The sequence below is a fragment of the Sciurus carolinensis genome, chromosome 4 (assembly GCF_902686445.1).
Source record: "Sciurus carolinensis chromosome 4, mSciCar1.2, whole genome shotgun sequence".
Lineage (NCBI taxonomy): Eukaryota > Metazoa > Chordata > Mammalia > Rodentia > Sciuridae > Sciurus > Sciurus carolinensis.
This window is the reverse complement of record NC_062216.1, coordinates 139119942-139136575: the sequence shown is the minus strand read 5'-3', so window position 1 is coordinate 139136575 and position 16634 is coordinate 139119942. Positions and strand designations below refer to the sequence as shown.

The window sequence follows — 16634 nt, the reverse complement described above, 5'->3', positions numbered from 1 at the left end:
CTCAGCCACCCAGAGACTACTCAGGCACTCAGAGACTTCTGCATCCAGGGTCCCTGGAGGATTTACTACTGCTCAAGATGGTGGCAGAACTTGGCATCAACCATGCAGTGCTGATTCTGCAGGAATACAGGATGCTGGAGTTAGTAGGTCATGGAGGCTGCCAGCAAGATTTCAAAGGAAGGCCTGGGAGGCCAGGCAAAGTGCAGCTGGGTCAGCCTCCCTGCGGGCAGCCCCTGAGAGAACAATGTGTAGAAATATGAGGAGGAAGTGGAAACTGCAGAGGAGACCCCCAAGATTAAGAAATGATAGTAATGTGGGACATTGTCCTAGGAAAGTTGCAGGAATCCAGCAGAGACAAGCCAACAGAAAGGTCACTTAGGTTGCAAACAATAAGGTAGTAAGGGCGGAGCTACACAAGCCCTTTGAACAGAATATCACCATAACATTTGCCTCAAATGCCGAATGTAGAGCTACAGGAGTTGTTTGCCCAGCTAGATTTCAGTCTTGCTTTGATCCTATCCCTTCTTTCTATGCCCCTATATTTGTAAATGAAAATGTTTACTCTATACCTTTATATATTGGATACTCGTAAATCGCTTTTGATTTTTATAGGAGCTCAAAATGAAAACTTGCCCTGAGGCTCAGAGGAGACTGTGGACTTGAACTTTTACGAAATTTTGAACCGTTAAGACTATGGAACTCTTGGAATGGACTAAATGTATTTTGCATTGTGAATGGTCATGACCTTTTGGGGGCCAGGGGCAGAATGTTATGGTTTGGATGTGAGGTGTCCCCCAAAAGCTCATGTGTGAGACTACGCAAGAAGATGTAGAGGAGAAATGATTGAGTTATGAAAGCCTTAATCCAATTAGTGAATTGATCCCATGATGGGATTAACTGAGTGGTAACTAAAGTGGTAGGGTGTGGCTGGAAGTGGGTCATTGGGAGCATGTCTTTGGGGTATATACATATATTTGGTATCAGGTAAGTGGAGTCTGCTTTCTGATCTTCATGTTAGTTGCTTCCCTCCACCACACTTTATTGTTCTGGTTGGGATTTTAGTTGCAGTGGTGAAAAAGTTGACTAAAACACACATTTTTTTCAGGATGAGAATGTTGCTCTGTGGTGAAGTGCTTACCTAGCATGCCTGAGGCCCTGGATCTGATCCCCAACACTGCAAAAGAAAATAATTACACATTTTTAAAAACATGAATGACTCATAAATACTTCAAGAAACAAATTGAGAAATCAAAAATATTTCCCTGAATTGTTCCAAATTTCAAAATACCATGAAGATCATGTAGCATACATCTACTCCTTGAAGGAATTAAAGAGGTTAACATTTGAAAAGTTTTATTTTAGTTGCCTGATTACTGTTTATATTTAGTTAAATTCCTCTCACCTTAAGCCCATTAAAAAATATATAATATTATAGAAGATTTTAATGGACCACAGGTGCACAAAATTGCAATAATCATCTTTTCTAATTAGAAAATTAGAATAATTTCATTTCATGGAAGAAATATTGTCACATATATTAACATGCATCATATATCTATATAAATATGTACTCATTTTATATATATATATGAATATATGAATGTTTGGTATGTGAATATGAATGCTTGGTACTTGTCTCTACTATACAGCACGTATGGTTTTAACCTATTTATTTATATGTTCTGATTAGAGGCAGTATAGTAAAGGATAGATGAACCAACTTGGGAACTGAAAGTTCTGCATTTTAATTTACATAACTTTATATTTAATTTCATAAGTCTCAGTTTCTCCAAAGTTCTAGGACTCTACAATTCTAACTATTATTTTTTTAATTATAAGAAATATTTTTATAACAAAAAGTTTTTTGTGATTTTTGTATTTTTAAAAGAATGCACTAATGTATAATTTGCATACAATTAAAGTGCACAGTTCCATGAATTTTGATATATATTTGCATGCACACACACATACATATTCAAATGCCACTCCGAACACAGAGAACATTCCCATCACCATTAAAAGTGTCCTTGTGCCCCTTTAGAGTCCATCTCACCCCCAGTTTCGTTTCTTGCCATGAAAGATTAGAATGGTTTACTCTAGAATTTCATACAATAGAGTCATGTAGTGTGTACTCTCAGTATATTTTTGAGGCCCTTTTGTTTTATTGCAAATTAAAGTAGTTTATTCTTTTTCATTTCATGAATTACCAACCGATTATACATTAAATGATGATGAAAACAATAATACAGAGATTTTCTCCTATTTTTCAAATTATTTAGTATAGCATAAAAATATTATTCATAAGGGACTCCATGATTGAGTGCTAATTTTTCTCTTAAGATATAAGTTGGATCTACAAACCTAATTATTTGAAGATACTACTAACCATCTGGTCAGAGAATGGTTGTAATATGGGTACTGAACTTTAGTAAAAGGAGCAGGTGATGTTGCAAATATGTAGGAACAGGGAAGTGGATGCTGCAGTACACAGGCCACATTCTCCTCCTTGCTGGGAGTGTTGCTTACTAAGGGATCAGAGCTGGGCGTGGACCTAGCAATTGCCCTTAGAAGAGGGGAACCATGAACTCCTGCAATATACAACTACCTGTACATTGAGAAGGTCCATGTAGCAGCTGGAAATTGGATTTGGGAAGAAGGCTAGACCCAGTTGCCAAAACCATAATACCTGAGGTATGATTGTGCAGTTTGTTATAATTTCAAATATCATTGACCTCTATACACAACCTACAAGTAACTGGGCAAGTTTAAGATTTAACAGAACTTCCAGTTCTAGAGGAGTAGAGACATTCCTCTGGGCAACTGAAAAAATGCAAGTAAGTCTGTTTAATCTTTCTGTGCCTTTTTAATTTAGATTTTCCTAGCTCTTCCTCTATGCTCTCTCATTGCATTAGTATTAGACTTAACATTTCCAACCATTTGTCTGCTTTCCCTTTCTCTGCATTACATCTTTCCTACTATTTTTATGATACCTTCTATTTTCCCCCCTTGTGCTGCAGTCAATTCTTAAAAGTTTTCATTCCTAAAATTCATGAGCTATGCAAAATTACCAACCCCCCCCCAAAAAATGACAGGTATGGCAACAAATATTCTATTTCCTATTTCTATAAAATTATCTCTTCTACATCTAATTTCAGATCATCTTACTGTACATGATAACTTCATATAATTTTATCCATAGATTTAAAAAGAAAAAAATCTCATACATGTATAATGGAAGAAGTGAGGTTCACAGCACCACCCTAAAAATTTGGTAATACATAAAAAGGAGAGAAAAAATATGAAGATGTATAAATTGGAACAAGTGGATTAGGGAAGGGAAGAGGGGAGTCAAAGTGAAGTATCCGGGAATATGTTACATGCATGTGTGAATATGGAATAATGGATTCCACTCTTATGTATAGGTATAATGTACCAATAAAAATGGTAACACAATTTTACACATGTTGAATGGTTAAGAATCACACATATCTTAAGATAGATATGACTCTTTAACTTGAAAAAGACCTGAAGTTTCTTTGAGGAAGTGGTGTCAGAAGAGTTAAAAGACTTTCATTTATTGTGAAGTGGTAGACAAAGTATCTAAGATCAGCAAAATGTTGTAACTCAGGTGTGGATGGTAAACTTACACCACCTGCAGGGGACTGAGGTTAATTGGTATTAAATGTTTGGGGAAGATGCATGTGTGCCTTTGATGTGTTTTTCACTTGGCTTATTTCAGCTAGGTGCCATTTCCTGGGGTTAGCCAATACTTCTCAGGAACAAACTTTGCACATAAGAGAACACAACATGTGTATTACATTCAAATTATTTCCTGATAGATTTATAATATTGGAACAAATCCACGTTGCTAAACAAGCACTACAGCAGACTAACTGTACTTTCTTTGCTCTTTCTCCATAGTTTCCTATTTCCACTTGGTTGTCCTTTACTTTATAGAGGTGATTTCTTCCCAATTTTTGCACTACTCTCACCACAAATCTGCTCCCAAGCAACTGGTCAGTGGAGTGTTCACCTTTTACAATTTTAAATGACAAGTGTATTTACTTTCAAGCTATTTAACAAATGGTTTACCTCAAGTACTTACCATTTTGTTGTAGTGAGAACATTTAACATCTACCCTGTCAGCAATTTTGAAATATGTGCTACTTTTTTAACTGTAGTCACCATGCTGTGCGATAGACCACTGAAGGCTACTCCTTCTAATTGAAACTTTGTGCCCTCTGATTAGCATCTCCCCTTTTATTATCATCCCACCCCTATCTCCTGTCCTTGATTACACCATTCCCTTCTCTACTTTAATAAATTTGACTATTTTAGATTCTACATATAAGTGAGATCATGAAGAACTTTTCTCTGTGCCTGACTTAGTTCACTCAGCAAAATGTTCTCTAGATTGATTCATGTTGTAAAAAATGGCTCTTTTCTTCTTTGATAAGGCTGGATAGTTTCTATTAGTGTATACACCACCTTTTCTTTTTCCATTCATAAGTCAATGAACACATAGGTTGATTCCCTATGTTGGCCACTGTGAATGGTGCTGCAGTGAACATGTAAGTGCAGATATCTCTGTGAGATTGATTTTGATTCTTTGGTTATACATCCAGACGTGAGATTACTGACTCACGTGGTAGTTCAATTTCTAGGTTGCTGTTTTTCAAGGTACTTCCTGACTGATTTCTAAAATTTGTGTGCTAACTTACATTCCCCACCAACAGCATATAAGAGTTTCAATCAGTTCACATTCCTGCTAACATTTTCTTTTGACTTTTTGATAATAGCTATTCTAGCATGGATAAGATGATATCTCATTAAGGTTTCAGTTTGCATCTCCCTAATTATTTTTTATTTTTTATTGGTTCATTTTAGTTACACTTGACAGTAGAATCCATTTTGGTAAAATTATACAATTATGGAATACTACCTTATTCTAATTAGGATGCCATTCTTGTGGAGGTACAGATGGTGGGATTCACTGTGATGTATTCATATCTGTACATAGGAAAGTTATGTCAGATTCATTCCACTGTCTTTCCTTTTCCTATCCTCGCTCCCTTCCCTTCATTCCCCTTTGTCTCATCTTACTGAATTTGTGAAGTTGAACATTTGTATGTCTTCTTTTGAGTAATGTCTTTTCAGATCCTTTGCCAGTTTTGTAACAGGGTTATTTGCTTGTTTGCTGTTGCGTTTGATTTCCTCATATGCTTTGGATATTAGCCTGTCCTGCTCACTAGTGAAGACATGGGTCCATTGGCTTTGGGAGGGCCCTTTCAAAAAGTAGAAATGTTGATCTTAAAATCTTTAACCCTTTTCATTTCCTTCCAGTGGGTTGTGTGCACATGTAATGTTTATGTTGCAAACAATATAGAGATTGAGACTTTTCTCTGCTATACTTTTCTACCAGTGGGGTCAGAATTACCACTTTCTAAAAAATAGTGTATATGTTCTTTTTCCATGTGTCATTCAAATTAAGGTTTGAAAATTCACAAAGGATTTTGAATAAAAATAAAAAATATTATAGTTTCTGTGTACCTACCTATTAAAAATAATATGCTGTTATCTCAATATATGTTGATAAAAAAGTATATAATTATTGTTAAAATAATAAATTCCAGTTATCACATGTGATTTATGCTACTTTACATATGTATACAAACATAAGTATATATATATATATATTTGTGTGTGTGTACACACAAATATATATGTATATTTGTAGTCAAATGCTTTTTGAAATTTATTAATTTACCTTTGTATTTTAATATCAATTATTTTCTCAGAAACTTGTTCTTTCTTCAAAACTTTTTTTCAGAAGTTCTAATTTGTCAGTGTGAAAGCTGCATCAATTTCATTTATTTAATTGCATAATACTTTTTAAATTTAAGGATAAAGAACATCCTAAGTGCCATCTCTTGGTCTATTCCTACAGCGTTTGTCCAATGGCTCTATTGACTCAACGGATGAAACCAGTCAAATAGTTGAACTGCAAGAATTGCTTGAAAAGCAAAACTATGAAATGGCCCAAATGAAAGAACGTCTAGCCGCCCTTTCTTCCCGAGTGGGAGAGGTGGAACAGGAAGCAGAGACAGCAAGAAAGGATCTCATTAAAACAGAAGAAATGAACACTAAATATCAAAGGGATATTCGGGAGGTGAGTGATTCATAACCCTCTTGGTTTTTGCTTCCTGGATTCTGTCTCTGGGAAGCTCTTTCCATAATTTCCTCTAATGATGTGAAATCTGTACTTCTCAAAAGACCATAATTTGGGTCACATTATATTAGTTATGTACTTGTTCAGTAAAGCAAAAATAGTTTGCTTCATCAACAACACTTTAAATATGTATGGAAGGAAATTTTTGGTGTCAAGTCTCAGATACAATAAAGACTTTCTGAAGCTTTAATGAATTTTTAAAAATTCAGGCTTTTAATTTTAAATAACTGTGTGTGGGAATGAATCACGACTTTCTACAATCTTAGCATACAAGAATACTTAAAGACGTTACTTTAAATCATTCCCTCTTATTTTGGTTCTGTGTCTATGAATGTGAAGTATATGTGTGAATGTTATACATATGTATAACATTTCTCATTCTATATATTCAGTTCTTGTTGGAATTAACATTGCTTTATCATTGACAAAAAGAAAGAACTTTAAAGTTACTACAAAAGATACAAGGAGATATTTTATTTGTAACACTGCCAAATCATCTTACTTGCTAAGGTTAAAGTTTAGAATCTGTTTATTTTCTCTCAATTGAAAAGAAAATTATTTTTCTCTGTGAAGATTATTTTTGATTTTACCCTTTTCCACTTTTGCATACTCTTTTCAATTATATGTTTTTATCTTTTTATATTGTATGTAGGTACTTAACAAGCTGTTAATGCAGTGACTCTTATTCTATGTATTTAATTCTCTTTCTCATTCTCTCTTGCACCCCTTTCACCATACTTATGCCTCCATGGTCCATTAAAACTGTCCTTATAAAAGTTTCCCTATTGACCTGTGTGTTACTGAGTGAAGGGATCAGTTCTCAGTCCTTTGAATCATTTTATCACCTTACCACTCCCCCTTCCCTGGAGCATGTCATCCCTGAGCTAATAGAACACTCCAGAATTTCCTCCATATTTACTCCATGCCCTCAATTCAGAGTTCTTTACTGGGTCCCTTCCCTATCTGACCTCAGAATGCCTTCCCTTCTCTATCTTCTCTAGTAAATTCATGTTAGTTTTATGATTCCAAAACCCTCTACAACCTTCTAACTCCCACTTTACATCTCTAGCTGGTCTTGCTGTCCTGATTTCCAGATGATTGTATAGAATTCTAAGTGGCATCTCAAAATTAACACCTTCAAAATTGTTTTCTTGCTATTCCTCCCACAAACCTGACTCACCTGCAATCTTACAGACCCATCATTGTTGTTGTTCATGCCAAAAGTCTCAGCTATCCATGGTACCCCTCTTTGACTCAGATACTATTGTTTGCATCAGTGACAAATACTATTACCTCCAAATTCCTAGTGTATTCATTATAACTTCTTCTCACAATTACCATGGCTCTTCCTTGTTCCACACACTTTCTCCAACTGGATAATTATAACGGTCTCTTCACTGGTCTTCCTACTTCAGCCTTTGGCTCGCTTCAATCTAAACCCCACAACCAGGGTAGCCTGCTTATGCATCATCTCATGCTACTTTTCTGCTTAAAACTCTTCAATGGCTACCTATTCCACTTGCAGTGATATAAAAGCCCTTAAAGTGACCTAAAAGACATGTGCAGTCTCTGTTACCTCCCTCCTGACCTTTTGGAGTTCATCCCCTCTATCATTCTAGCCCACTCTACTCATTAAATGTGACCTTGTCTGCAAGCAGGCCCTATTAAGTTGTATCTTCTTATCACCCTGCCTTTTGCTCAAATGTTGTCTTCTCAAGGAAGTATTCCCTTACCTTGCTATTTATACATATATACTCTCCCTCTTTTTTCATTTATGTATCCCATAGCACTTCTTCTTTCTTGGCATAACATGTATTTTACAGATATCCTTGTGCATCATCTGATTCCTTCCATGACTATATATAAAGATGCATGAGGACTGGGAGTTTGGTTTGCTCTGTTCACTGCTCTCTTCTAACTATCTACAAACTATTAAGCATAATAGGCACCCCAAAACACTTTTGTGAAAAGCAGTTTTATATAATAAGTAAATATTATATTTACAGGTTTATATAATAAGTAAATATCAGAATGCATGGATGATATTAGAATATGCACTAAAACAATAATTACTGTTTCTGAAAAATAATTACTGTTTCTGAAAAACAGAGATGATCTGTGAATGGCTAAATGCATTCCAGCTCAGATGATACAGCTTTATATGAACCAATATTCCATGGATACCTGTGTCCTCTTCATTCCTTCCCACAACCAAAACTCAGGGAATTTAAAAAGTAGATGATGTTTCACCCCTCTTCTATACCAGCTTTAAGGAGTCACTAGGACTTCTGTCATTTAAATTACTAGATCTATTTCTTGAACTGTTGCTCATTCTGATATTTCTTCATTCTCTTGGTTCCAGAGGTTTTGGTGTTTCCTTCCATTTTAGTACTTACATATCCAATTTATATCTCATCTATTGTCACCTACACGAAGAGTCCAGTGCCTCCAGTTCCCCCTTTCTTATCACCCATTTAAAAATAACACCTTAATATACATAGTCTCTGGATGTAGGGGTCAAAGGGCCCAGTTAGAGGGAAGACATCATTCCTCTGACTCCAGGTCTTCTTTTATCAGAAATTTCTTCTAATGTCCCCTTCCACAGGAAATTCTTCTAAAGTATAATTACTCTTTTTCATTTTAAGAGTTCCATGAAAAAAGAATATTTCTTGTCATCCCCCTTTGAGTGGAGATTGCAAACACAAGTGTTTTCTGAGCTAGGCAGGCCATATAAATGTGTGAAATACCAGGTGCAAGACAGTAGGAGGTGACAGAGTTGACAAGACCAGTGAATTGAGCAGAGCCCATGGCCAGCCTGCCTTTCTGGATGCATCAGGCTTTTTGTGTACACACACACACACACACACACACACACACACACACATACAGCACATTCACAGGCACTGTGAAGAATAACTAAAATATGTCTGAGAGATTCAGTTTTCAAGTCCCACACCCCTGGTTTAATAAGGATTTCAGAAGGACCAACAACATGTGAAAGCTATTCCTGGTACATTATATTTGATTTCTCTAATTTTTCATGAATTCCTTGGGCAAAAATTACTATTACCCTCACTTTTCCTAGATGAAGACCCTAAGGCTTAGTGAGATAAAATGACTTGCCAACCTCCTATTCCTGCACTAAGAAATAGGATCAGCCTGGCTTCAAAACTTGTGCTTTCCCACTATGAACATCTTCTAAAATCAACACAAAATGATTCTTTACTCAGTGATAGCAGCTATTGTAAAAAATGCAGCTGCACTATAACTGCCATCTATCTAATTAATGTTTTGGTCATTCTTCCCAATAAGCAAGATATGAAAGTCATGTACTTAAACAAGTAACCCCTTTTTTTTCTCTGCTTTTATTTTTCTGAATAATACATTGCTGAGCTGTGGTCACACAAAGTCTACTGGATTGCACATTTCTTAGTAGAAGAAACGCTGGTCAGTTTGTTTTGGTACTTCTACAGCATTGCTAGTGCAGTATGATTTATATATTATTTAATTTTGAATTAATTAAGAAAAAACTCAGGGAATCAGAATGACCAGTCATGTCATTTAAAACTGAAATGCATTCTGCTTTGCATGTGAGGAAAACCTAACATATCTTAAAGGAATTATATACTTATGTTCCATTGATGGTTTCAGAATATATTTTTGTGATTTTTCTTTATCAAGAAGTAAATTGATCCAAACTTTACTTTCATTTAAAGATTTATCTTAGTTGTTCCTTACACTGATTTTGACTTACAAGAGTAGGTGAGACAGATTAAAGATAGACAAAATACACATATTGGAAAAATAGTTCCACAAAGTGTCTTAACTCTTTACTTTTTAATCAAGGTTATTAACTGTATTGAACTATAGTATCTCACTGAATACATGACTGTACAAAGAATGAAATAGTTCAATGAAGTATTTTAATTATATCTTTTTGTGAATGAAATCAGCTTATCTTTTCAATTTTCTATTAAAAGTTCCTCAAGAGCTCACTATGTGATCCAAGGAACGAATGCATATCAGTTTTGTCTCCTCTATTATGTGAAGCATGGAATTATATTTTTCACTTTATTAGATGTTACTATAGAGTTATGTTTATTTAATATACCAAAGTCCTATTTATACATTCCTTTAGGTCAATAGATTATTGAAACTTTGAATTTTTTTCTCACTTTTTTCATAGCAGTTTTTAGAGACTAGAAGAAGCTTCCTTTCTTAGAATTTCCAAATGACACAGAGGAAAAATCTATTTCTCTCACTTGTAAATTTAAAATTATTTTTGGCAACACAGCCTGCAGTTAAGAACTGAATCACCCACATAAATCATTGAATCAAAAATGCAGTACTGAAGTCATAATATAATGATTCCTACATGTAACCGATGCCACAGGGTAAAGTTAATTGTGGACATAACAGTAATTAATAACAAAAAAATTACTATTTATTGTGTATTATATCATCATGAGGTACTATACAAAGAACTTTTAAAGATTATATGACCTGCTTCTTAACAATAATGTTACATGGTAGATGTTTGGTGGTAATTCAACAATAACAAAAAAGGCAGTGTAGATTGTAAGGCTATATAATAGAGTTTGCATCATTGACCCATGATAACAGAATTAATAAACATAAAAAATGAGGATTTGGCACAAGCATGTATTACTGTAGTGCTCATGTCCTTGAAAACATGTTTGATTTTTGCTGAATTTATTAATATTAGAATTTACTAAGAAATTTATATTCACAGGACTAGAAGAATTTGTGGATGCAATGGAACTAAGGACAACATGATGAGGCCATTACTTCCAGCATTTTCTCTTGTTTATTTTTTTAATTTAGCTTTTAATTTTTTATAGACTGCATTTTGATTTGTTGTACACAGATGGGGTGCATCATTTCATTTCTATGGTTGTACACGATGTAGATTCATACCATTCTTATAATCATACATGTACATGGGGTAATGATGTCTGTCTCATTCCACCATTTTTCATACCCCTGCCCTTCATTTCCTTCTACATATTCTAAAGTTTCCCATTCTTCTCTCACTCCCCACCCCTCTACCCCTATTACATATCATTCTCCACTTATCAGGGAAAACATTCAGCCTTTGGTTTTTTGGGCTTGGTTTATTTCATTTAGCATGATATTCTCCAATTCCATCCATTTATTTGCAAATGCCATAATATTATTCTTCCTTATGACTGAATAGTATTCCTATTCAGTGTATATATACCACAGTTTCTTTATCCATTCATCTGTTGAAAGGCATCTAGGTTGGTTCCACAATCAAGCTATTGTGAACTGAGCTAGTATAAACATTAATGTGGTTGTGTTACTGTAGTTTGCTGATTTTAAGTCCTTTGGGTATAAACCAAGGAGTAGGATAACTGGGTCAAAAGGTGGGTCCATTCCCAGTTTTCTGAGGATTCTCCATACTGCTTTCCAGAGTGGCTGCACATATTTGCAACTCTACCAGCAATATAAAAGTGTGCCTCTTTCCACACATCCACTCCAACATCTATTATTATTTGTGTTCTTGATAATAGCCATTCTAATTGGAGTAAGATGAAATCTTAGAGTTGTTTTACTTTGCATTTCTCTGATTACTAGAGATGTTGAACACTTTTTCATATATTTATTAATTGCCTGTGTGTCTTCTTCTGTAAAGTGTCTGTCCAGTTCCTTGGCCCATTTATTGATTGGGTTCTTTGTATTTTTGGTGTAAAGCTTTGTAAGTTCTTTATAAATTTTGGAGATAAGTGCTCTATCTGAAGTGCATGTGGAAAAGATTTTCTCCCACTCTGTATGTTCTCTCTTCACATTCTTGATTGTATCCTTTGCTGAGAAAAAGCTTTTTAGTTTGAGTCCATCCCTTTTATTGATTCTTGTTTTGATTTCTTGTGCTTTGGGAGTCTTTTTGAGGAAGTCTGATCCTAAACCATAGTGATAAAGATTCGGGTCTACATTGTCTTCTATTAAGTGCAGGGTCTCTGGTCTAATTCCTATGTCTTTGATCCATTTTGAGTTGAGTTTTGTGCAGGGTGAGAGATAGAGATTTAATTTCATTTTACTGCATATGGATTTCCAGTTTTGCTAGCACCATTTGTTGAACAGGCTATCTTTTTTCCACTGTATGTTTTTGACTCCTTTGTCTAGTATGAGGTGACTGTATTTATGTGGTTTTGTCTCTGTGTCTTCTATTCTGTACCATTGGTCTGCCTATTTTGGTGCCAATACCACGCTGTTTTGTTTCTATTGCTCTGTAGTATGGTTTAAGGTCTGATACCTCCTGTTTCACGTTTTCTATTCAGGATTGTTTTGGCTATTCGAGGTCTTTTGTTCTTCCAGATGAAGTTCGTGATCTCTATCTTCCTATCATATTAGATAAAGAGTATATCTATCTTATTCCTTTCCTTACTTTTTCTTCAACTCATCTTTCCATTGTAATTATCTCAAAATCACACTCAGTGTTATCATCATCATAATTATGATGATGATGTTGTTGATGTGAATAATTTTCACAATTAATTGAAATAGTAGTTTGCTATAGCAATATTTTCCTCTCATTATTCAACTTTGTTTTTCCAGATTTTTATTAACTACTGCATATATAATTTGCTTGCTCAGTGTTTAAACTATGGTAAATCTTCCCACACTCTCCAACAGTTTGGTAAAATTCTTTTCAATTGAATTATGGTTCCTGGTAAAGCAGGAAGTTGTCATTCTTATTTTATTTCCTTAGAATTATCCTTTTTTCCTCTTCCTTCCTCTTCTGATCTGCACCAGTTTCTTTGTTAGCCTGTTTCATTGTCAGTTATCATGGAATTTATCTCTACCATCACCTTAAAAGTCCATAAGAAAGGAAGTAATCAAGGTTATTAGACATTTTGAAGAAAGATTATGTTTTATGTAGGTGTGGCAGGACTCGCTTTGGACCTTGAAGCAAAGTGATAAAGGGACTGATCAGGAACAAGTAATCAAATGAACCCAGATAGTAATATACAGAAACTACCACCATCCTCTCAAATCTTTATGCAAAGGAATAGTAATATATAGAAGCAACCAATATCTCTATCCCTAATGCATTCTTTTTTTTTTTTTTTTTTTTTTACATAGGGCAATGATGTTTATTTTTTTTTCCTTCTCCCCCACCCCTCCCACCCCTCTTTTCCCTCTATACAGTCCTTCTTTCCTTCATTCTTACCGCTCTCCTTATCCCTAACCCTAAACCTAACCCTAAACCTAATGCTAACCCCTCCCACCCCCCATTATATGTCCTCATCCGCTTATCAGCGAGATCATTCGTCCTTTAGTTTTTTGAGATTGCCTTATCTCACTTAGCATGATATTCTCCAATTTCGTCCATTTGCCTACAAATGCCATAATTTTATCATTCTTCATTGCGGAGTAATATTCCATTGTATAAATATGCCACAGTTTCTTTATCCATTCATCAACTGAAGGGCATCTAGGTTGGTTCCACAATCTGGCTATCGTGAATTGAGCAGCAATGAACATTGATGTGGCTGTATCTCTGTAGTATGCTGATTTTAAGTCCTTTGGGTATAGGCCAAGGAGTGGGATAGCTGGGTCAAATGGTGTTTCCATTCCAAGCTTTCTGAGGAATCTCCACACTGCTTTCCAGAGTGACTGCACTAATTTGCAACCCCACCAGCAATGTATGAGTGTTCCTTTTTCACCACATCCTCGCCAACACCTATTGTTGCTTGTATTCTTGATAATCGCCATTCTAATTGGGGTGAGATGAAATCTTAGGGTAGTTTTGATTTGCATTTCCCTTATTACTAGGGATGTTGAACATTTCTTCATATATCTGTTGATTACTTGTACATCTTCTTCTGTGAAGTGTCTGTTCATTTCCTTAGACCATTTGTTGATTGGATTATTTGTATTCTTCGTGTAGAGTGTTTTGAGTTCTTTATAGATTCTGGAAATTAGCGCTCTATCTGAGGCATGGTTGGCAAAGATATTCTCCCACTCTGTAGGCTCTCTCTTCACATTTCTGATAGTTTCCTTTGCTGAGAGAAAGCTTTTTAGTTTGAATCTATCCCAGTTGTTGATTCTTGCTTTTATTTCTTGTGCTATGGGAGTCCTGTTAAGGAAGTCTGATCCTAAGCCAACAAGTTGAAGATTTGGACCTACTTTTTCTTCTATAAGATGCAGGGTCTCTGGTCTGATTCCGAGGTCCTTGATCCATTTTGAGTTGAGTTTTGTGTAGGGTGAGAGATAGGGGTTTAATTTCATTCTATTGCATAAGGTTTTCCAGTTTTCCCAGCACCATTTGTTGAAGAGGCTATCTTTCCTCCATTGCATATTTTTGGCCCCTTTGTCTAGTATGAGAAAATTGTATTGATTTGGGTTTGTGTCCATGTCCTCTATTCTGTACCACTGATCTACCTGTCTATTTTGGTACCAATACCATGCCGTTTTTGTTACTATTGCTTTGTAGTAGAGTTGAAGATCTGGTATTGCAATACCCCCTGCTTCGCTCTTGCTACTGAGGATTGCTTTAGCTATTCTAGGTTTTTTATTCTTCCAGATGAATTTCATAATTGCTTGCTCTATTTCTGCAAGGTACATCATTGGGATTTTAATTGGAATTGCATTGAATCTGTATAGCACTTTAGGTAGTATAGCCATTTTGACAATATTAATTCTGCCTATCCAGGAACATGGGAGATCTTTCCATCTTCTAAGGTTTTCTTGAATTTCTTTCTTTAGTGTTCTGTAGTTCTCATTGTAGAGGTCTTTCACCTCTTTTGTGAGATTGATTCCCAAGTATTTTATTTTTTTTGAGGCTATTGTGAATGGGGTAGTTTTCCTAATTTCTCTTTCTGAAGATTCATCACTTATGTATAAAAATGCATTGGATTTATGAGCATTGATCTTGTAACCTGCTACTTTACTGAATTCACTTATGAGTTCTAAAGTTTTCTGGTGGAATTTCCAGGTTCCTCTAAATATATAATCATGTCATCAGCGAACAGGGATAGTTTGAGTTCTTCTTTTCCTATTCGTATCCCTTTAATTTCTTTGGTTTGTCTGATTGCTCTGGCTAGAGTCTCAAGGACGATGTTGAATAGAAGCGGTGAAAGAGGGCATCCCTGCCTTGTTCCAGTTTTTAGGGGGAACGCTTTCAGTTTTTCACCATTTAGAATGATATTAGCCATGGGCTTAGCGTAGATTGCCTTTATAATGTTAAGGAATGTTCCCACTACCCCAATTTTTTCTAGTGTTTTGAGCATGAAGGGATGCTGTATTTTATCGAATGCTTTTTCTGCATGTATTGAAATAATCATGTGATTCTTAACTTTAAGTCTGTTGATATGGTGAATGACATTTATTGATTTCCGAATGTTGAACCAACCTTGCATCCCTGGGATAAAACCCACTTGATCGTGGTGCACTATCTTTTTAATATATATTTGTATGTGATTTGCTAAAATTTTGTTGAGAATTTTTGCATCGATGTTCATTAAGGATATTGGTCTGAAATTTTCTTTTCTCGATGTGTCTCTGTCTGGTTTAGGTATCAGGGTGATATTGGCTTCATAGAACGAGTTTGGGAGGGTTCCCTCCTCTTCTATTTCATGGAATAGTTTGAGGAGTATTGGAATGAGCTCTTCTTTAAAGGCTTTGTAGAACTCGGCTGAGAACCCATCTGGTCCTGGACTTTTCTTTGTTGGTAGGCTTTTGATGACCTCTTCTATTTCATTGCTTGAAATTGGTTTATTTAAGTTGTGTATGTCCTCCTCGTTCAGTTTAGGTAATTCATATGTCTCTAGAAATTTGTTGATGTCTTCGAGGTTTTCTGTTTTGTTGGAGTATAGATTTTCGAAATAGCTTCTAATTATGTTTTGTATTTCACTCGTGTCTGTTGTGATGTTTCCTTGTTCATTCCGAATTTTAGTAATTTGAGTTTTCTCCCTCTTTCTCTTTGTTAGTGTGGCTAAGGGTTTATCAATTTTATTTATTTTTTCAAAGAACCAACTATTTATTTTGTTAATTTTTCCAATTGTTTCTTTTGTTTCAATTTCGTTGATTTTGGCTCTGATTTTAACTATTTCCTGTCTTCTACTACTTTTGGTATTGGTCTGCTCTTCTTTTTCTAGCGCTTTGAGCTGTAGTGTTAAGTCGTTTATTTGTTGATTTCTACTTCTTTTTCTGAATGCACCCCATGAAATAAATCTTCCTCTAAGTACTGCTTTCATAGTGTCCCAGAGATTTTGATATGATGTGTCTTTGTTCTCGTTTGCTTCTAAGAATTTTTTTATTTCCCTCCTGATGTCTTCTGTTATCCATTCATCATATAATAGTGTATTATTTAATCTCCAGGTATTGGAGAAGTTTCTGTTTTTTATTCTGTCATTTATTT

The 16634-nt window shown here is 35.2% G+C and overlaps 1 protein-coding gene across 13 annotated transcripts in view; it reads left to right on the top strand.

Annotated features, from left to right (window-relative positions):
• Ppfia2 (PTPRF interacting protein alpha 2) overlaps positions 1-16634 on the top strand; it is a 462148-nt gene that overhangs the window by 326655 nt on the left and 118859 nt on the right. For all 13 annotated transcript variants that reach the window (XM_047551047.1, XM_047551046.1, XM_047551044.1 and 10 more), the window contains one exon: positions 5948-6169. In XM_047551047.1, coding sequence (XP_047407003.1) covers positions 5948-6169 — 222 coding nt within the window. The remainder of the gene's footprint in view (positions 1-5947; positions 6170-16634) is intronic.